At 35.5% G+C, this 24,068-nt stretch overlaps 1 protein-coding gene across 1 annotated transcript in view; it reads left to right on the forward strand.

Annotated features, from left to right (window-relative positions):
- The first annotated feature begins 1,365 nt into the window (after window positions 1-1,365).
- Window positions 1,366-24,068, forward strand: part of LOC106068371 (uncharacterized) — a 49,258-nt gene continuing 26,555 nt past the window's right edge. The window contains exons 1-9 of the mRNA XM_056017599.1: window positions 1,366-1,833; window positions 3,541-3,737; window positions 12,641-12,845; window positions 15,061-15,152; window positions 16,216-16,304; window positions 18,411-18,551; window positions 20,437-20,517; window positions 21,665-21,720; window positions 22,831-22,926. Of these exons, the coding sequence (XP_055873574.1) occupies window positions 1,641-1,833; window positions 3,541-3,737; window positions 12,641-12,845; window positions 15,061-15,152; window positions 16,216-16,304; window positions 18,411-18,551; window positions 20,437-20,517; window positions 21,665-21,720; window positions 22,831-22,926 (1,150 nt within the window). The 5' untranslated portion in view covers window positions 1,366-1,640. The remainder of the gene's footprint in view (window positions 1,834-3,540; window positions 3,738-12,640; window positions 12,846-15,060; window positions 15,153-16,215; window positions 16,305-18,410; window positions 18,552-20,436; window positions 20,518-21,664; window positions 21,721-22,830; window positions 22,927-24,068) is intronic.

Here is a 24,068-nt window from a genome sequence, read left to right on the forward strand (position 1 = left end):
TTTTCCTGAATAACATAATTGGATTGCCTACCTCTTAGACAGTAGGTCTACGTACTTTATCAGGTTGCCTCGATTGTCCCCGATTCATACCCTGCCCCTTCCCCCCCCCCCATCCCCGCTGTCCTGTGACAGACTTGGGCTACGAATATTAGATCTATGCACTTCATCAGGTTGCCTCGATTGTCCACGATTCATACCCTGCCCCTTCCCCCCCCCCATCCCCGCTGTCCTGTGACAGACTTGGGCTACGAATATTAGATCTATGCACTTCATCAGGTTGCCTCGATTGTCCCCGATTCATACCCTGCCCCTTCCCCCCCCCCCATCCCCGCTGTCCTGTGACAGACTTGGGCTACGAATATTAGATCTATGCACTTCATCAGGTTGCCTCGATTGTCCCCGATTCATACCCTGCCCCTTCCCCCCCCCCCATCCCCGCTGTCCTGTGACAGACTTGGGCTACGAATAAGATTATCCTCAAATCTGAAGGAACATCCGAAACAAGTATAACAGGCTTTTCTCGACAGAGCTTTTAGGAAACAAAATAAAAAAAAATTAACAAAAGATAAGCAGACAAGAAAATATAAAAGAAATACTTAATGTAAAAAAAAATCTGTCGAGTAATTAAATTTGTCATAGTTCTATCTAGACTAACAATAAAAAAGCAAATTCGAATCCAAGGCTAAATCCTTCTCAGGCTTGTTTATCCAAACACGGAAACCACTCTGCTAGTGGAGAGCTTATTAACATGGAAGATTTTATAGTCATTGTTTTTTTCTATAGTGCCGGCCTATTTCTTTTCAGGTTTTCTGTCCACTGAGACTCAAACGACGACCTATAAAGGTGTCTAATGCCGCGTATACCACCACTTAAGTAAATGCAATTCTTGATCTTGTTCGAGATACCAAACAAAATGATTTATTACCAATAGTTAATTATGTAATTGTATTTTTTAATTTTAAATTTTAAATATAAGATAAGATATAAGATAACATAAAGTTCCCCTTTAAGACCTTGTGGTCTATAGGGCAGATGATGTAAAGGTCATCTGTTTCTGTGGCCTACGGTTAACAAGGGTGCCAAGTGGCCAGCACAACGACTAACCGCCTTTACTTTTCCCTAACTAATGTCAGGTACTCATTAGAGCTGGGTAGACTCAGATCCCAAAGCTCCCGAAGTTAACAATCCCAGTCTTAACCAGGATTCGAACCCCGCTTTACCGCTCAGCCACCGCGCCTCCAAGATAACATAAGATAAGATTATTGTGTTGTCAGGTAAAAGAAATAAATGTGCACAATTTTAGCTTGATCTGAGATTCGGTGTCGGAGATATAGCCCCCTTCTCTTTTGAAGTAACGTCTGGAATATATAACATAACATAAGGCACACATTTAAGGACCTCCCATATAAAACAAAAAAGAAAAACTCTTTCCAAAGACAACGCAGACGACAAAAAAAGAGAACTTAAAACGTCCAGTAGATAATGATGGTTTTGTCTTCCTCTACATAGGTCCATCTTTAGTAGAAAACAAAAAGTAGAAGGCTCCACAGTTACATTAAAAAGTGTTTAACAAGAGATGAACCAGGGTCGTTACGATTAAAAGAGGCCGACTTAGATCTACAGGGAGCCAACGTTAGCAAATGCGCACCAAACAAGTGCTCGACTGTACATCGCCTGTTCATTTTTCCGTGTTGTATTTTTCCTTTCAACACATTGCTCCATGTGATTCTAGATCTACAGCATGTTTCTTTCAGTATCAACACATAGGAAATATAAACATGTTTGAGTTACTTTGTTCAAACAAGTTACTGTTCTTGTGTTTAATTCTTTCTGGTAAGTTCCAGAAGCTAAAATTATTATTGTAATGTAAAGGATCTTCTTCTTCCCTAGAGCTTAATGCCTGAATCAGCCAGGAAAATACCAAAGATTTAGTGGGTTTTAAGTTGATCTATATCTTTTCACATACAAAGATGGACGTAATTATCTAATCATTTAAGAAAACGTTTGTAAGTTATAAGATTAGATTTCATAGTTTGAGATTCAATAATTGAATCATTAAAGATCTCTAGAACATCAAACTGGAGATATTTATGGTAAAGGTTATTCTCTGTAATCTTCGCTTTGATTGCATATTAAATTTGTATATTGATTCTATACCACCACCACTTTCTCCTATCTCTTAGTCTGTTGGGCCGTCGGGGCACCACACAAGATCTGTTCAACGTTTTTCTCCATTCATCTCTGTCATATTTAAATCATATGTTCAAAGATACTAGTATGTGGAAAAAAAAAAGGGGGGGGGGGTGAGCGGTCTTTATGGTCTGAACATAAAGGTACCGGGTTCAAATCTCATGAAAAATGAAGATTTTCAATTACCTGGCTTTTAGGATGCTCCTGATTCAACCAGCTTTTATGACATAAGTTGGAAAAAAATAAAGGCATTTACCGTTGTCATAGATACCTTTAGGCCTACATCACCTGTCTAAGATCGCATACCTTTAGGCCTAAATCATATGTCTAAGATCGCATACCTTTAGGCCTAAATCAACGTCTAAGATCGCATACCTTTACGCCTACATCACCTGCATAAGATCGCATACCTTTAGGCCTACATCCTCTGTCTACAATCGCATACCTTTAGGCCTAAATCACCTGTCTAAGATCGCATACCTTTAGGCCTACATCCTCTGTCTATAATCGCATACCTTTAGGCCTACATCCTCTGTCTATAATCGCATACCTTTAGGCCTACATCCTCTGTCTATAATCGCATACCTTTAGGCCTAAATCACCTGTCTAAGATCGCATACCTTTAGGCCTACATCCTCTGTCTATAATCGCATACCTTTAGGCCTACATCCTCTGTCTATAATCGCATACCTTTAGGCCTACATCTTCTGTCTAAGATCGCATACCTTTAGGCCTACATCCTCTGTCTATAATCGCATACCTTTAGGCCTACATCCTCTGTCTATAATCGCATACCTTTAGACCTACATCCTCTGTCTATAATCGCATACCTTTAGACCTACATCCTCTGTCTATAATCGCATACCTTTAGGCCTACATCCTCTGTCTATAATCGCATACCTTTAGGCCTTTATCCTCTGTCTATAATCACATACCTTTAGGCCTACATCCTCTGTCTATAATCGCATACCTTTAGGCCTACATCCTCTGTCTATAATCGCATACCTTTAGGCCTACATCCTCTGTCTATAATCGCATACCTTTAGGCCTACATCCTCTGTCTATAATCGCATACCTTTAGGCCTACATCCTCTGTCTATAATCGCATACCTTTAGGCCTACATCCTCTGTCTATAATCGCATACCTTTAGGCCTACATCCTCTGTCTATAATCGCATACCTTTAGGCCTACATCCTCTGTCTATAATCGCATACCTTTAGACCTACATCCTCTGTCTATAATCGCATACCTTTAGGCCTACATCCTCTGTCTATAATCGCATACCTTTAGGCCTACATCCTCTGTCTTAGTTCGCAATGAAAGCTGTTCTTTATTTCTTTTATCTTAAGAGTTTGGTAAGGCCATTGAAATCTTTGTAACCCCAAAAGCTACATTAAGTGTAATGGAAGATGACCCGGCCGAAATGACCTGCTCAGGAAAACTGTTCGAAAGTATGGTTAACCAGACATGTATAGAAAGTCTTGAAATTGCTAAAAAGGACTATACGGATTTGCTTGTGCTTTACCATCGAAGTGGCTATTCAATAGTAAGTCATTTATTTAACAGTGTCAATCTTGTTTTTTTTTAAATTATAAAACTTATACCAACTTATTATGACTTATTTATGTCTGTCTGTATGGTAAAAAGTTAGTACACGTTATTTCTCCGATATCCAATCAGGGGCGTAGCTAGAGATGTGGGGGCCCGAGGGATTGACCTCTTTGGGGGGGGGGGGTCCCTTGCTTTTTGACATTCACCATCATGACATGAGATAATGTACTAATAAAAATATATGAGCGTCCATATATATCATTCTCTTCATGGCTCAATAGTTTGGACGAGAAGAAGAAGTAAATGAAAGATCACTCTTTTATTGCTGCGGATAGAGTTACCCGACGAAAAAACAAGAGGGGGGGGGGAGAGAAAAAGTAGTATACACCCGTCACTACAGTTGGCTGCCTGGTCGCACGGTTTGCGCGCTGGACTGTCATTTGGATTTATCGATAGTCCTGGGTTTAAACCTTGTCCACTCCCACCCCCTTCGTCCTGTGGGAGGTTTGGACTAGGAAGTAAACTATCTTCAACTCAGAAAGAACATCCGAAACATGTAAAACATTTTACAAACACTAAATAGCAGCACCGGACTTAACCATTGTGACCAAGAAGTCACGGAAAGAGAACAAAACATTCACATATCACTAAATAGCAGGGCCTGGATTAACCATTAAAGGGCAATATGAAAATCAGATTTCGCGGGGCCAAGTTTTGCTAGGGAAGCTTCTTTCACCAGATTAAAAAATTACGGCTAATGCATAATGCCGATTTTTATTAATCGCGCGTAAGATTGGCGTTTTCCATATTGAATGACACCCCAAAATGAAAATTTTTGTCTGTATACTTCGGTATATTTTAAGGACTTTTTCGTATATTTAGTAATTTCGGGAGATTTCTAGGAATTCCTCGACAGGAGGGCACGAGAAATCTGTTTTCATTTTGGCAGTAAGCATAAAAGGTTTTTTATTTCTTTACCAGCTTCCCGTATGTGCAGTTCGGACTTTTTCAGTTTTTTCTGAAATATATTAATTGGGAGCAGGAGATTTGACCACAATTCCTGATAAGCAAAAGATTCATAATTTTCTACTGCATGAAGAAGATTCTGTGCACTGCTTCTAGTGTCAATTCTTTCAGTGGTTGATTAAAAAAGATTCTCCAAAAGCTTGATGGTTTTGTCGTGATGCAAGGAAACTGCCGATGTAGCTTCTTCTCTTGCGGACCACCTTGTCTTACTCTCCTTTTTTAAACTCCCTGCTCCAGCTTCTTTCGGTAAATTGGAAAAAAGGTTGAACAATTCATATACAGTTCCAAAATAAAGTGACTATTGCAGGATCTATCTCAGCAGAATGAAGAGCTTTAAGGTTCAGAGAGTGATTATCACAGTTCAGAAATGTTGCCTTTGGATTTATGTCTAAGAGACGTTTCTGAAGAACAGACAGACGCCTCTCATTGTGACTCTGCACAGAATAAAAGTCCATTCCAATGTCTTTAAGAGTTTTCAGAGCAAGTTCTTCATAATAATGTCCATCAAGTCTCAAAATTTTAAAGTAACCAATAAATGACTTTTTTATTTCGAAATCCAAGTAACGAACTATTAGAGATACCTGTTCTCGATGAGAAATATCTGTGGTGGATTCAAGCATCATAAATAAGTAACAAAGGTGATTGACTTTCCCGATAATTGATTCCTTAATTTTATTTCCCATCAAGTTAATGAACTCATTTTGAATTTCTGTTGGCAAATAATGCGTCTTCACATATTCGATTCTATGTAAGTGGTGTTTCGTAACTTTAGCAAATTCTGCAAAAAATTTCGAAGATGCTAGGAAGTTCCCAGGATTGGGTGAATTCAGTTTTTCGTTGTGACCACGTAAGCTTGAGTTTGTTTTGTTTTTTTTGCTAAGTACTTTATAGCTACTATTACACGCTTCCGAATATCTCTCCAATACTGCTGATTTTTCAAAGTTTCGCATGAAACAAGTGACAGTTCATCTGGTTCTGTCTTAAGCATTTCTTCTTCTAACTTCTTCTTCAAAGGAGCTTTTCTGTGGTGGACCTTCTTCATGTTCTTTCAGTCTCTCAGGTTTCTTTCATTTGGTGAATCCAACTCCAGGTTTGCTCAATGCACTATGTGTCTTTTCTGATGCCTCAGAAAACAGTACCCATGCAAAACAAAGCAGACATCCCAAGGGTGGAGAGAAGAGGAGCCAAGATCGGTTGTAAATATTTCCTGTTGGAAACTTTCTAGTGAACCATGATGTAAACTTCGTGATTTGTTCTGGGTAAACTCTACTGGAAACAAATACCGTTCATCTTTGTTTTGGAAAAATAATCTACCCTTTAACACAATCTTTGCTCGCAGTTCCTCAGATATAATGTCAGGCTGGATATGTCCAAAGTCTTTGTCCTTGTCACAACACTTTACATGCAAGATGTCACAATGTGTTGTGATGCCGGGGATTTTACTTGAAATAAAATAGTTGAATAAATGAAGATCTAGAATCACAGTAGAAGATTCTTAGTTAAAACAAAACTCTGGAGCTTTATTTAAATACAAAACGTAAGTACAGCTTATGTACAAGTTACAGATCAAATCAACACAAAATATCACAAAGGCTTTTAAATTAGAGCTCTTAGAAGACCGACTGACTACTATCAAAATATTTTATCGACTGACTTTCTCTCTACCCTCGCCAATTCTCTGGCGCTAACTCTTTAAAAAAAATGTCTTTGTTTAATTTCAAATCAACCAATAGATTTGAAACATCATAATCACGTTTTGGGAAAAACCTGAGGTGCTGTCAAGAGTCTAAATTTGTGGGGTAATTCCTGAGGCTCAGTAAGGGTTTATATTTCTTTTAAATGTGAAATGTACAAATAATTCTATAATGGCATCTGTGAAATATAACCCCCCCCCTCCATTTAGCATTTGTATGGTAATAGAAATGCTTATATGTATTAAAAATATTTAAATATACACAAAATACCATACATGAAATTATAGAAAAATGATTGAGGTAACATATGACTATGCTCTGAAAAATAAAGTCAACTTGAAGATAACAATAAAAACAAAATGTAAATGCAGTGTCAGGTATATGAGAATAAAATTATTGATGACTTAGAACACCTGTTTCACTATTCAAGTGGTTATGAAAATGAGACAATATCAATAGTTGAATAAATTAAATCTTGAATTGAATGAGTTACTTCTCTTCATGGTGCTTCATGATAAAATTAAAATATGACATTATAACTCATTTGGTTAGTACTAATGTGAAAATGTGTACATGGAAAAATATATTGCATATGAAAAATTGACATAGAAAAAATTGATGTATACATGACAATCTTCTGAGAAAATAATACTCAATGTGAAATAAATCTCAATATGTGTGAAGCAATGAAAAATTCCAATTATATTTCATGTATCTGTACCATTATAATAGGATATATGCAATAATATTATACCTGAAATAAAATACACATGATTTAAAAATGCATGTCATATGCATAAATGCTGAAACATAGTAAATAAAGTATCTTGAATGAGTGACCTTCCTCAGTGGATTGCTTGGTGCTGAAAAAAATACAACACAATCTGATGTAAAACTCCTGTGGAAATAATGAGAAAACAAATTAATTAATTGATTAAGTATAACTGGATATTGTTCTTCCTTGACGAGTATGAATGATAATGGATCAAGTGGCACTAAATATGCTATAGTACATATATAAAATGTAAGTGTGAAGTTCAGAATACTTCTGAGTTGCCGTCATGGATGTGTGTACGCTTTTTCTAAACTTGAAGAAAAGGTCTTTCAGTTTATGAAGCTGTTGTCTCCATGTCATAATGATCTCACAGATAATGTCTGATTGAACCGCGTTTGAGTTTGGTGAAAATAACAACTGTCCGAAACCAAAACTCAATTTTCTGGTTGATGAACGTTGACGCTGTAGAACAATGGTAGCAGAATGCTTTGCGTTATAATGTTCAATAGAGCAATGACTGAACATGTCTGAGTTCAATCGGTCGATACAGCAATGTTGAAGAAGTTCATTTGTTCCTTTCTGAAGAAAAGTTGCCCCTTGAGTGGACGGAGGATGAAACTTGGTGTTGTCAATGTTATTGCTTTCTGAGTTTCTTTCAAATTGCAGTACTGGAAATGTCTCAGAAACACTGGTAAAGAAATCTGCATGGTCTGGAAACACTTTAATGTTCTTCACTGTTTGTAGTGCTATGTCATTCAGAGTGATGACCTTGGGAATGTCAAATTGATTTGATGATATATCATCCAGAGTGATGACCTTGGGAATGTCAAATTGATTTGATGCTGGTAATGAAACATCTATCTCAGGAATAGGTGTTGATGATGTTTCTTCTTCTTCCTCAGGAATAGTTGCTAAGCTTGTAATATTATCAACTTCTGCTTTGATGTATTCATTATCTGTTTCATGGTAATGTTCAAACATATGAACATGAAATACTCTGGTAACTTTGTTGACATTGATTTCATAAAGCAGGTTGGAAATCTTTCTGGTGATGTGAAAAGGACCTTGCCATTTGTAGAACAGCTTGTTACTCAAATCTGGTAACAGTAGATTGACTTGATCTCCTTGAGCAAAATGTCTTGATTTCATGTGTTCATGTAATATTCTTTGACTTTCAATGTTCTTGGTTGTAATGGCTTCTTTAGTTGACTCACATTCTTTCAAATGAGGAATTTTTGTATAAATTGTAGAGTCAAGTTGAACTGTTTTCCTTTTGTCTGTTATAGCCAAAATTGATTGAAGATAAGTTTCTGCTTCTGGTTCTGGTTCATGAGACTTGTCTTGATTGTAGCAGAAATGTTCAATGCATATCATAGTATTGGTAGATAATGATGCAGATGCAGTCTTATTCAAGTCTTGATGTATGAAGTCATCATCAGTGGTTAGGGATGGGAAAGTACTTGGTAGAGATGGGCTTGTATTGTCAGGTAGGGATGGACATGTAGAACTAGTAGCAGGTAGGGATGGACATGTAGTAACAGGTAGGGATGGACATGTAGTAGGCAGTGATGTCCCTGTAGATTTGCTTGAGTCATGATTCATAGATTCATTGTTGTCAATTCTGGTTTTGTAGTCTTCTTTGTTCTTTGTTTTAGTTATGTTGCTTTTCTTTTGAGTTTGTTTCTTCTCACAATAATCATGTTGACAATGTGAACAATTATTAATGTATTTCTTGACATCTTTGTTCAAGCTAGGCCAATAATATTCTTTGGCAATTCTCTTCTTAGTACTTGTTACACTCATATGTATGGTTTCATAAAACTCATGCTTGGCTTTGATTATTTGTTTTCTGTACTTCTGTGGTACATATATTTGTTCAATTACATTGTACTTGCGGAAAATATACTTTTTGAGAAATCCATCTTCGAGATATGCTGTACGCTTTCTTAATTGCGCTTTCTGGTATATTCTTGTTAATGTTGCATCATTCTTTTGTTCAGCTTTGAATTCGGTATTTTTCAATTTTAATAATTCTCGTTTTAGTTCTTCTTGCCATCTTTTGTCGTTTTCTCTGTCTATCTCAGCTAATTTATTATCAAACCATCTTTCTCGTTCATGTGAAGGAATATTAAGTTTTTCTGCTAAAGCTATGGCTTCACCTATTATGTCTGTTGTTAAAGTCATGTTACAATGTACTTTTGCTTGATATTCTTTTTCTTCCTGTCGATGAACCCATTCATCTGGTTTAGGTACTTGTTTTTCTTTAGCTATGTCAAATAATTCTAACCATCTTTGTGTTCTTGTCTTTGGAGACATGTTGAAAAATATACCAACTTGGAATGTAGAAATATAGTAACGTTTTGAATATAACAAATCAATGTTAGTTATGCCGTAACTGGCTATGAAGTATAACTTTGTTTTACAGTAGAAGTACTACTGGAGTCGTTGTAGGAAGTGTAGATGTATGGATCTATTGAGCCGAGTACTTTTTTTTCTGGTTTAACAGTTGGTTAAATCTGGTCTTCTGTTTACTTTGTGCCAGACAAATGATTATTTACTGGTCTTCTTTGTAATGACTATAATGCCAGTTATTTGCTTTACTGGTCTTTTATATTGCCAGTTATTTGCTTTACTGGTCTTTTAATAATGCCAGTTATTATGTATATTGGTCTTATTCCTTTTGCCAATTACATATAATAAGATTTCGTGAGTTAGACGTAACTCTAACGAAAATCTTTATAAAAGAATTATCGATAACCAACTGACCTGTTAAACACAGAAATTCTGTCCTCCGTTAAATAAGAATGAAGTTCCTTTGAAGAGTTTAGAAATTGGTCCTAGATCTTGAATAAATTTCGTTAAAAGTTGTCCATAAACTTTTATTAGTCGGAGAGTGCCAAATATGTCACAACACTTTACATGCAAGATGTCACAATGTGTTGTGATGCCGGGGATTTTACTTGAAATAAAATAGTTGAATAAATGAAGATCTAGAATCTCAGTAGAAGATTCTTAGTTAAAACAAAACTCTTGAACTTTATTTAAATACAAAACGTAAGTACAGCTTATGTACAAGTTACAGATCAAATCAACACAAAATATCACAAAGGCTTTTAAATTAGAGCTCTTAGAAGACCGACTGACTACTATCAAAATATTTTATCGACTGACTTTCTCTCTACCCTCGCCAATTCTCTGGCGCTAACTCTTTAAAAAAAATCCAAATGTCTTTGTTTAATTTCAAATCAACCAATAGATTTGAAACATCATAATCACGTTTTGGGAAAAACCTGAGGTGCTGTCAAGGGTCTAAATTTGTGGGGTAATTCCTGAGGCTCAGTAAGGGTTTATATTTCTTTTAAATGTGAAATGTACAAATAATTCTATAATGGCATCTGTGACAGTCCTTAATTACAGATTCTTCTATTTCTGGAGAAAGTGATTTTGGAGGACCATCTCATGACTCATCATCACTTACTTCAGATGTTTTCTCTGACTGTGATAAAAGGTATTCCCCTGGAGTCTCTTCAATACTACTGCCTTCATCAAAACACATTGTCACTTCTTCGACTGCTGCATCTTTGTATGAGTCATCTGAATTGTGATACTTTTCTTCCACACGTTCATAGTATTCTTTGTTTTTAGAGCTCTCATCAGGTTTCTTCATAAATGATAAGGATGATGAAATGAACTGCCCTATATAACAAGTTACTTCCTTGGGAGTAACACGTCACAAGTCAGCGCTATGGAAGTTACTCCTTGAAATTTAGAATAACCCCGCACAGAAAGAGTTACTACTCTGTGTGGAATACATGCGACATGGTCACTGACTTACATTCCCACGTGAAAAGTAGGATAACATGACAGTCACGTATTATTTAATTCCTTTAAGAAACAAATTTCGGACACTCATTTAAGGGGCCCCCCTCCCCAAAGTGGGGCATAGGGGGATCTTTAAATTCTCCCTCTCCTCCCCACCCTAACTACGCCACTGCATCCAATCTAGGATCCACCTGACATTTTGCATACCTTTTTTTTTCTTTTATATGACAAAACAAGGATAAATAAAAAAAAAATATAGTTAATTACTATTGTCAATTGGTATCTGGAACAAGGGAAAGAAATCGTCCTTGACTGTTGTGGTGGGTTAAGCTAAACCATTCCTTTTTACATGTCCCCGCTTTAGAGTATAAGGCTAACAATAGATAATTATAAAACATATAATGTTTTCATAATCACTTCTCTAGCATTTAAAAAGTGATCACCCAGATACCTCCTTCTTTCTTGCAGACCTCTTTGTAAACTGGTCCGGGCAAGTGATAGGAGTATAGAGCACTGAGAAAGCTAAAAGCTTGAAATATCGATAAAATAATTGTAAAAATATGTCTAATCACAGAGTTTTATTATTATTAGTCTACGTCTGTTAATAGTTTGACGACCATAGATTCAACTACGCAATTAGTAAAAAAATAACTAATTGCAGTTTAATAGCAAAATTGTCTATTTCTGGCAGCCACCGTTTTGGATATCAAAACAATCATAAAACTCAGTGGAGACTACTCCAACAAAACCATAAAAGTTATTAAACATAAGACTTATAAACAAGATGTATTATAAATTTCCATGCCTGATTCAAGCTAATTGGTTCAACTACATTTAGTATAAGCTTTGCTGTTGTTGTTTTTTTAAGTATTATCTAATTATAATTCTTTTTGTATAAGTTTCATAAACCACCTCTTCGTGTGCTGCCTTGGTGTGAATGCATATGTCACAATTTAATCAGTCTTAGGGATTAAAGGCATGCGAGCTCACAAACCCCAGTTTAGTTACATTACCCTTACAACCCTCAGTTCAGTTACATTCCCCTTACAACCCCGAATCAGTTACATTCCCCTTAAAATCCCCAGCTTATTTACATTCTTACATGTTGAGGACATTTCGTCTAATAGAACGCAAACACTCTCAAAGTACCAGCTCCTGCTTGTAGTCTCATTTTACCAACTACCAACTACAACTAACTTTTGCACATAGAATACAAAGTCCACACAAGAAAAAAAATTAAAGACATACAGCAAAGTTTTACTTTTAATTCTAATATATTGATGTTATAAACTATCCATAGATCAATGGACCTATGGGAAATAACCTGGAAGCCTTATCTACAATAGCTAATCATTAAGGGGACGATATTAAAGATAGATTCTTACTTTGAAAAAAACATTATTCTTTTTTTAGAACGAGACTCACTTTATCATTAAACTCTATTTCACATGTGCTGTTACACTGAAATATGAGAAGAACTATCGAGGACAGCGACTTGGCTTCCTTACCTGGAAGTCTCTAGTTTGAATCTCGGTGAAGACCCGCCTTTTCACCTCAACATTTTGCATTTCATACTTGCAGGTGTATCCAGTTAAAGATCCATCCTGGCAAGTCAGCCTAACAGGTCACGTGGTTGGAAATGAGACTTGTAACACTCTAAGGACGTTGAAGATTAGGCTATACATTCCTGAGCTTAAAATGCAAGACGCTGGAAAATATTTCTGCAAACTCTATACTGTCGATAACAGTTATCTTAAAATGCTTGAATTTAATCTTCGGGTAGAAAGTACGTCTAATCATATACTCTTATGCGAGCAATTCTTGTATATATATATATATATATACCAATTTATATATATCTATATATATCAATTTATACATATACATTTTATTTCGAAAACGGCTCTAACGATTTTCTTTAAAATGTCAAGCTATGTGCTTATTAGTGAGGAAAAAAAATTCTCAACTCATTGGCCACATCCGGAAAACTCGAGGTCGACCGTTATATCGGTTTGAAAATGTCTCATTATCAAAAATTAATTTTGGCTAGAATGTTTTATGAATGAATTTTGTTTTCCATGACGTCAAAGGAAAAAAACAACAACTTCACACCGCTGACGTCACTAGGCTCACAGCAGTACACAAAGACATTTCTTCGCAAACAAGAACAAGTTTTAATAAATCAATTGGCGTAATTAAACATTTTCGCACCATCTTATTGTAGATTGATCTATTATGAGACTATGGAAGAAAAATAATAAAATTAAATTTGTTGATGTATGATTAGTTATTGTCTTAAAAAGGCTTTATAAATTGTTTACACTTTTATCGCGTAGATTCGTTGGTAGCTTTTACTCTGTTATTATTTTGCTGGTGTATTATTGCAATGTGTTCAAGCTTCGAAGTCTGCTGTCCCATACCAAAACATAGGAAATGGTCATAACACAGCTTATCTATGCCTTAATTGCACACAATGAACATGATAACCAGGGCCGGCCCTAACATTTGCGGGGTCCTATGTGAAATGGATTGCGCGCGGCCGAATCAGGGTAGGGATGAGATAATAAGTGAAAATTAAGATTTTGTATTAGAAAATACATTCGTCTTTGCATTACTTTTTTACTAAATGAAAGCTGACGATGCCGTTTTATTTTCTATCACGCGTAGGATTGGCGTTTACCTTGTTGATTGACACCCCAAAATGACATGTTTGTCTACTTTAAGGACATTTATATGAGTTTCAGGGGATGTCCAGGAGCTCCTTGAAAATAAGGAGACCACGGGAACCCTTTTATAAGTTATAATGGTTGAAATGGTTTAAATTAATAATTTACATACATACATACAATAATTGCTCGCTTAAGAGTACAGGATAATTTATTTTATCATTGGTATTTCACTATCCTGTTATGATTAAGCTTCAACGACTCTTTTGTTTGTTATCAGTAAATGTCATATTTGGTATTCATAACACAAATTAAAGTTTAAAGATCAAAAAAATCAATTTAGTTTAATGGGTTCAAATAAACGTTGGCATCGCCAACGGACCTCAAAAACGAAACAATGAAAAAACCAGTCGTTTGATAGCCATCGTTGACATCGTAATTTGTATAGGAGAAATGGAGACGCACGTGGCTCAATAATGTTTGTTTACGCTTGGTGAATGAGGACCATTAGGAGATTGAAGATTTATTGTCGTACAGAGTCTCATGAAATAAGTATACACAGTTTTCTTTTTTTCTTTTACCTCTCTTGATGCTAAAAACCGGTTTAGACAGATGTCTGTAAAAAAATGGTTGTAAAATGTTTTACATGTTTCGGATGTTCCTTCAGAGTTGAAGATAATTACTTCCTAGTCCAAACCTCCCGCATGACGATGGGGAATGGGAGGGGGCAGGGTTTGAACCCTGGACCATCGAAAAATCTGAACGACAGTCCAGCGGGCAAACCGCACGACCAGGCAGCCATCCTGTTATTCTCGAAAAATCGCAAGCTTTCTATCAAATTTTTTGTATTTTATTTTCGCTATTTTGCCACAAAAAAAAGCCGCAGTCTGTATATAAAGCATTGTTAAAAAATCCGACTAATTTCGTATATTTAATGCAATTTTGTTTCCCTAAGTCTACTTATATTCAAAATATATTGCAACATTTTCACTTCCTTTTAAACGCGGTCGAAATAGAAAATTTTTTTTATTCTAATGGCATTAATAAGTTAGATCTAGAGTCTTTTTATGAGACTAACAGAGAAAGAGAGAGAGAGAGAGAGAGAGAGAGAGAGGGAGAGAGAGAAAGGAATGGCATTTTGTAACAATGTCAAAAAAAAAAAGATTACAATCAATAAATCAAAATTAATATTTCTTTTTATTTAGAGACCTATATACAAGTTATAATGGTTTAATTTAATAATTTACACAGGCAGGGCCTATGAAAAAGCGGGGCCCACTGCAACCACTGTTAGGTCATTCTCCTGAGCTCAAATAAATATTGTTTTATTAACAGGACAGCCGACAGTTATGACATTTCTATTTTGGGATCTGTTATCCCGCTCTAGTGTCAATGTCTACATTTGTAATGCAGGATACAAAGCACAGGTCAGTACCTCTGTATGATACATTTGTAATGCAGGATACACAGCACATGTAAGTACCTCTGTATGATACATTTGTAATGCAGGATACACAGCACATGTAAGTACCTCTGTATGATACATTTGTAATGCAGGATACACAGCACATGTAAGTACCTCTGTATGATACATTTGTAATGCAGGATACACAGCACATGTAAGTACCTCTGTATGATACATTTGTAATGCAGGATACAAAGCACAGGTAAGTACCTCTGTATGATACATTACAGAGAATATTAGTTTGCTGTTCTCTATTTTAAAGTACCAATTGCTTATGAATTGACTTTTTAGGGCGATATTCAGACAGACGGACAGATAGATATATAAATAGATAGATAGATAAATAGATAGATAGATAGATAGATAGATAGATAGATAGATAGATAGATAGATAGATAGATAGATAGATAAATAGATAGATAGATAGATAGAGAACAGCGATGGCAAAAGAAAAGCGCCAGAGAAGAAAAGCAAGGCCAATGGCACCAGCTACAGCTGGGAAAACCTGCCCAGTGTGCATCCGAACATTGAGGGCTCAAAAAGGTATCACCAGCCACACCACGAGGCACAGAACTGTAGCTCCCTATATCAGGGGTTCTCAACATGTGGGTCGCGACCCCTTGGGGGTCGATTGACGATTTACCAGGGGTCGCCTAAGACAATCAAAAATATGGATTGGTATTGTCTATTCTTCCATTGCTGTATGTGTGTGTGTGTGTGGGGGGGGGGTCGCGGCAGAGTGGGGGATTGTAAAAAGGGGTCGCCGAGCATAAAAGGTTGAGAACCGCTGCCCTATATGATAAAAGTGGTCATCATCGAATCACTAGATAGATAGATAGATAGATAGATAGATAGATAGATAGATAAAATAGATAGATAGATAGATAGATAGATAGATAGATAGATAGATAGATAGATAGATAGATAGATAGATTGATTGATTGATTGATTGATCGATTGATAGCTTGTCCCATTGATATGTGGGCTGGTCTTGCTTTCAGTGAATGAAGTCATTTATTTTGCAGGTTACTTTTGTCTGCTTTAGAAGAGAAAAACAGACAAGGTCGATAAACAGACATTCTTGTATTGAAGAACAGCTCTTTGGATTGTCTGAGTAAATGTGACCTTATCTTTTACGTTACAACGCCTTCAACTGCGATATATCAAAGAACTTAATTCTATTACCACTCGATCTCATGAAATCTATGTACAATATTTCTATTTTTACTATTCCTGACAAACTTCTGGGTGGGTGGGCTCGAAACCTGTCTGGATACGGATCTCTTAAACGGTTCTAGAGATTTTCCTAGAAATTTGACAGTATATCGATGGAATGAGAATTACTAGCTCGTTGGCCACACTGGTTTTACCGTTATAATTTTTCTACGTTAAAACAGAAATACATTTATACCTATATTTAATTTGAACAGACTGTATGTCTTCACAATTTTCCGCATTTAGGCTCTATTCATTCAAGAGTGTAAAATATTAATGTCCCGGAACATATTGCGCATCGTCTTCTAAGACAAGATCTTAAGTCTTATCATTGAAATAATAAATAATTAATATATATATAAATAAATACAATAAATATAAACGAGGGAAAGAAATATTAAACTGATTCCTTCAGACCAATATACCTTTGTAGTCCCGTGTTTTAATACTCTATGTTAAGTGAAATTTCATTTTTTGAATAATCAAATAATTCTATAAACCAACGAATCGTAATTTAAAATAGTAATATACATTAGTAAATACAACATTGTTTAGTACTACAATCCATAACACTAGTTAATATCATACATTAGCTCATACCATACATTAGTTCATACCATACATTAGTTCATACCATACATTAGTTCAAACCATACATTGTTTCATACCATACATTAGTTCATACCATACATTAGTTCAAACCATACATTGTTTCATACCATACATTAGCTCATACCATACATTAGTTCAAACCATACATTGTTTCATACCATACATTGTTTCATACCATACATTAGTTCATACCATACATTAGTTCAAACCATACATTGTTTCATACCATACATTAGTTCATACCATACATTAGTTCAAACCATACATTGTTTCATACCATACATTAGTTCATACCATACATTAATTCATACCATACATTAGTTCAAACCATACATTGTTTCATACCATACATTAGTTCATACCATACATTAGTTCAAACCATACATTGTTTCATACCATACATTGTTTCATACCATACATTAGTTCATACCATACATTAGTTCAAACCATACATTGTTTCATACCATACATTAGTTCATAACATACATTAGTTCAAACCATACATTGTTTCATACCATACATTAGTTCATACCATACATTAGTTCAAACCATACATTGTTTCATACCATACATTGTTTCATACCATACATTAGTTCATACCATACATTAGTTCAAACCATACATTGTTTCATACCTTACATTAGTTCAAACCATACATTGTTAATTGTTTCATACCATACATTAGTTAATACCATACATTAGTTCATACCATACATTAATTCAAACCATACATTAATTCAAACCATACATTAGTTCATACCATACATTAGTTCAAACCATACATTAATTCAAACCATACATTGTTAATTGTTTCATACCATACATTAGTTAATACCATACATTAGTTCATACCATACATTAATTCAAACCATACATTAGTTCATACCATACATTAGTTCATACCATACATTAATTCAAACCATACATTAGTTCAAACCATACATTAATTCAAACCATACAGTAGTTCAAACCATACATTAGTTCATACCATACATTAGTTAATACCATACATTGTTTCATACCATACATAGTTCATACCATACACTAGTTCATACCATACACTAGTTCAAACCATACATTAGTTCATACCATACATTAGTTCATACCATACATTAGTTCATACCATACATTAGTTCATACCATACATTAGTTCATACCATACATTAGTTCATACCATACATTAGTTCATACCATACATTAGTTCATACCATATATTAATTCTCGCCATAAATTAGCTCATACCATACATTAGTTCATACCATACATTGTTTTATACCATACATTAGTTCATACCATATATTAATTTGCGCCATACATTAGCTCATACCATACGTTAGTTCATACCACACACTATTTACACCCGAATAACATTGTATTCACTTTTACTTTTTAGCACCAAAACTGACTACTGTTACTTGAACACCACTCGGAGTGTCACCTTCCAGTTAATATATGATAATTACTTCTTCAAAGAAATCTTCATGGCGATTCCTGTCAGCAGATGGGGAACAGAGTATCGATTGATGCTTTTCAAGTGTGATCCGTTCACGTGACCTTGCTATTACGATAACTCAAAATTAGTTTTGCAATGACAATTAGATTTTAAAATTTAATAATGTTCAAGTAATTTGTTAACTGCATTTGCACTTAAGGAAGATTAGTTAAAATATGACTTCTGGAAAACAAAATTAATTGTATGTCACGTATTGCTTTTGGAGAGTTGTGTATTGTCTCCACAATCTTTCGCGTACGTAGATTTGGGGGCTCTCATTCAACACACTACTAGCACTCCCAGTAAAAAACAATTATCTTATCTGATCTTATCTTATATAATACAGACGTTACTTCAAAAAAAGAAGATGATTACGTCCTACGCGTCATGCATTTAGTCATGCTTATTAACCAATGACTTAAATTCTGCCAAGTCACTGTTTTTTCCTGGCTAGCTCAGTCAACCCATTCCATGCTCTAATAGCACTAGGGAAGAAGGAGTATTTGTACACATTTGTCCTAGCAAATGGGACGAGGAATGTGCGCATATGGTTTACTTAAGTTTATTGCTTTTAAACTCAGTTCAATAAACTAAGTAAAATTTGTAAAATACCACTGACTGTCTGACTGAGGGACTGATTTATGTATGTATCAACAGACCTCTTCAACTGTTGTACGGATTCGTAGACACTTTCCTTTTTACGTTCTAGGTCCTTCCTAAGAAAGGACTTTCACAGGCTCGCAAATATGACCACTGCAATGAGCATGCTTTATATTAAAACCTTTGCATTTTATTTCCGGAATTTCCCCAAAAACGCTTATTGTATTTTTTTTACAGTACTAACATTTCACACTGGCCTTGCCCGTTGATTGGTTCCCATTGTAAATTCTCCGTCATAGATTTTGACTTAATTTAGAAAGACCCCCCCCCCCATCCAAAACATACGCGTGCATAAATGCTTTAGATCAATCAATTTTAGTATCCCTTTTACTTTTCTTCTCCCGTCCCCCCCCCCACACACACACACCCGGACCTCTCACTCACAACAAAAAGTTGTTTTTCTTTCCGTACAATCCCTGACTTCAATTTGGCTTCTTAATTCAATATTTAACGTACCCTACGTTGCTTTTTGATCGTACACAGCCACCCACCCACCCACACACACACACACACACACACAAACCCCCCCCCCACACACACACATACACACAAACACACACACACACGTTATTACACCTTTGGACTCTTTTTTTTTTTTTTATAACAACTTCGATCTACCTTTCACAACCACACTTTTCAGCGTTTGAAATTCCAAATAGACCTACGACATCTTTATTTAGTTTTACCTTTTCGGCCTATATCCTTTAATCATTAGGCAAACATTTCTTTGTTTTTCGAACGACCCAAATAGAATGTCCCATTATTTAAAGAATTGGAGAATGCGTGACGGAAAAGTAGCGTTAACAATTTTTTTTTTAAGGAACTAAACCCAACAACTTTAGCCATATCTGTGAATACTGAAGAATTAGTTTCCGTGTTACTATTAAACAAAATAATGAATTACCAGTAATTTATTGTGTAATTGGGTAGTTTTTTTAAAAATTGATTTATGTCTTGCCTATGTCAGTGAGTAATTGTGTGAAGTTTCCACTTGATACGAGAATGGGTGTGGGAGAAATAACATGTGAACTACTTTTATCAGACAGACAGACAGTGTGAGTTGTAAAAAATCTGGCAAATAGACACATTTGTTCACACTTTTCCAGACAGACAGAGAAAGTGCGTTGATATTATCATTGTAAAAATGTGTCAGCATTAATTGACATTTAAAAAAAAATCTGGTTTATTGGGTTCGTTAAAGTTAATAAATATATGACGGTTCACCTGTATAATATTTTTTGTACAATCCTGATTGACTATTCTACAGTAATGGAATCTGTACATTGTTTTCTGAACAAGACACAACTGTCTATGTGGACAGAGGTAATCAGAGGATCTCATTACCAAGGCAAGTTACGTTTTAACTTGCAACTTGCACATTCTTCATCGGCAATACTTTAACACAGATGTCTAAAACGGCTTGAACGATTTTCGTACAAATCAACATTTCATCTATATCTTTGCGATAAGAATTACCAGCTAATATGAAACATAGGGAAAACTATGAGTCGACAGAATGTCTAATCTTCTTAAATTTAATTTAGGTCTAGACTCACTAGGGAGGCGCTTGGCTCCCAAACCTGAATCCAAGCTATAAATGGGTACATGACATTAGTTTGTGAATGTTAAGGCGGTAGGCCACAGAAACAGATGACCTTTACATCATCTACCGTATAGACCACAAGGTCTGAAATGGGAAATTACTTAGACTCGCTAGACTATTTATCTTGAACGCATAGGTCATAGGTCATCTGGTATTCCCTGGTGTACTCATTAAACAGTTTACTAAATAAATTAAAGTTCAGGGACATTTCAAGAGCCATTTTTTAAGCCTGGACCTATAATCCTATCACCAAACACCATAGCTTTTATATAGCACTACTTTCATGCTTATAGCATGCTCAGAGCGCTTTGGTCCAATCTCAGTTGTGGACCAGTGGGGGGAGGGGGTATCTAGGAGTAGGTTTTCCATGCTGTCTTTAGGCGCTCAGTAAACAGAACTCTGCTCGAGTCGGGCGTCGAACCTAGAGCCCCCTTCATAGGTAGCCAAGACAAGCCAAGTTCAAGCGCAGTTAGCCTCTCGACCACGCTTCCCACGCTTTATCACCAGACAAGAATTCTATGTACTCTGACATATGCCATATCATTCGTTATTTACTAAGAACAAAGTAGTTGCTTTTACAAAATCTCATCAGCTCTATAGATGGTGAAGGTCATGTTTTATATTTTCTCCTTGCTTCCTAATGCCATGGTTTTATTTTATTTTTCTTTTAGTTTGTGCCATTTAGCATAAATTCATGAATTCAAAATTATCGAATTTTACCAACTTCATGTGCTTATAGTTAGAATCTATAATTGCTTTATACTGTAAGGATAAAAAAAAGTATTTATTACATATTGATCAAAATATTTTAATAAGCGTATATATATTAGGACTATGGTAGACCGCGAAAAAAATGTCTGTATTTTGAGTCATATTTTTATTTCATTTCTAGATTAACATCAGTAGTGTACCCTAGTACACCAGTCACAGATGATTACGGTTCATCCGGTAGATATCATTTAATTTATTTTCATTAGATAATTTATGTGTAATTAGCTGCGTTTTACAGTGCTTTACAAAAGCAATTCTTTTTTTTTTTAAGTTGCTCGAGTCAAAATTGAAACTCGAGCTTCCATCATGAAGGGTCGACATGTTGTCCTGTAAGCTCTTGAGATGTAAGAGCTTTTAAAAAGGGGTTACAGTCAGTTTAAAATTGCTAACGAACGATATTATTTTCTTAATACGACTTATTTCCCTTTACCTTCTTCCACACACACACACACACACACACACACAAACACACACATACACACACACACACACACATATATATATAGGCATATATATATATATATATATATATATATATATATATATATATTGAATAACAACAAACATAGATTGAATAAAAACAAACATAGATTGAATAAAAACAAATATAGATTGAATAAAAACAAACAGATTGAATAAAAACAAACATAGATTGAATAAAAACAAACATAGATTGAATAAAAGCAAACAAAGATTGAATAAAAACAAACATATATTGAATAAAAACAAACACATATTGAATAAGAGCAAAGTAAGCCAGTTATAAGAGACGCGATACACATAGACACTGTATAAATATCTCTTATCTTCTTATCTTATATAATACAGACGTTACTTCAAAAAATAAGATGATTACGTCCTACGCGTTATGCATTTAGTCATGCATATTAACCAATGACTTAAATTCTGACAAGTCACTGGTTTTCCTGGTTAGCTCAGGCAACCCATTCCATGCTCTAATAGCACTAGGGAAGAAGGAGTATTTGTACAAATTTGTCCTAGCAAATGGGACGAGGAATGTACCTATATCTTTGTGTCTTTCAGAGTATTTTATTAAATTTTGTTTTTGTCTTTGAAGATTATGGTTCAGTGTTTTATGTATAATTGCTACTTTACTTTTGAGCCTTCTGTCCTGAAGGCTTTCTAAATTTAGTGATTTTACTAAAGGTGTTACTCTAGTCAAATGTGAATATTCGTTTGTTATGAATCTCACTGCTCTATTTTGTGTCTGTTCCAGTTTCTTAATGTTTTCTGGAGTTGAGTCCCATTTATTTATATCTTTGACAGAGCCCTGGATGTCGTATACTTTGAGTTCGAACGTCCCCTTTGGTGTTTTTACTACCACGTATATCTTTGGGGATCTTATGTCTCAATTTCACATTGGTAATGTACAACCATTCTGTTTGATTGACGCATTCGTTTTCAAGTGTGGTACAATAATATTCACACATTTAGAAGCTATTTTGTGTTTAATTCCACGCTTATATTAATCCCACTTTGTATGTTTTTTTTGATGCGTATAGCCATCCTTAACCAATGTTCTCAAACACTTTCATTCATCCAATCCTCATTAAATCGTACATTGAAACGGATGCTCGATGAAAACACATTGATCAAAAAAAAAATCCATCAATGACTAAATTCAGTGTTTCCCGTGCAGTGTTTAGACGATAATTAGTCTTCTGTAAGACCTGGCTAGCTCTTTCACAAACTATTGAAGTTATTAACGTGTACACAGGGCCGGCCTTAGCCATAGGCAAATTAGCCAGCCACTTAGTACATCCGATTGGCGGGGGCCTTGCATCGGACTACAAATCATTTTTAGAGAAAAAAAATAAACAGCCAAACTTGGATAAAACACCTAGCCTAGCAAAGCTTTGTTGCTCTATGTCTGCTGAACTAGCTTTTTAAGTTTTTACCATGACTTAAAGTTTAGTCAAAATGTTTAGATCTACTTGACTTACCAATTTTATAAAACAATTTTGGTGAAAATGTCGAAATGCAATTTTCGAGACTGGTGCATGAAAAAGCAAACAAAAAAAAAAGTGGATGGCTTTAGAAGAAGTGGTAGAAGAATTGGCCGATTATCAGGGACAAAAGTCATGACTTCGGTGACGAACGATGCACGTGCAAGCGAGGCAGAGGAGAGCCAGCATACAGGCTTTGATTAGAAAGATTTACACTTATACTCATGTCCAATGAGCAATAACGAACGTGTCGAAAACAGATTGAATGATTTCGATAGAGATAGTGATATTTGGGTGGGAAGCGTGGTCGAGAGGCTAAGTGCGCTTGGCTTGTCTTGGCTAATATGAAGGAGGCTCGAGGTCCGACACCCGACTCGTGAAAAGTTGCGTTTACTAAGCGCCTGAAGGCAGCACGAGAAAAACCTCTCCTAGATACCCCCCCCCCCTCCAACTGGTCCACAACTGAGATTGGACCAAAGCGCTCTGAGCATGAAAGTAGCGCTGTATAAAAGCCATAATTTATTTTAGGTTTTAATATTTTATTTTATTTTATTTATT

Source organism: Biomphalaria glabrata, chromosome 18 (genome assembly GCF_947242115.1).
Source record: "Biomphalaria glabrata chromosome 18, xgBioGlab47.1, whole genome shotgun sequence".
Taxonomy (NCBI): Eukaryota; Metazoa; Mollusca; class Gastropoda; family Planorbidae; genus Biomphalaria; species Biomphalaria glabrata.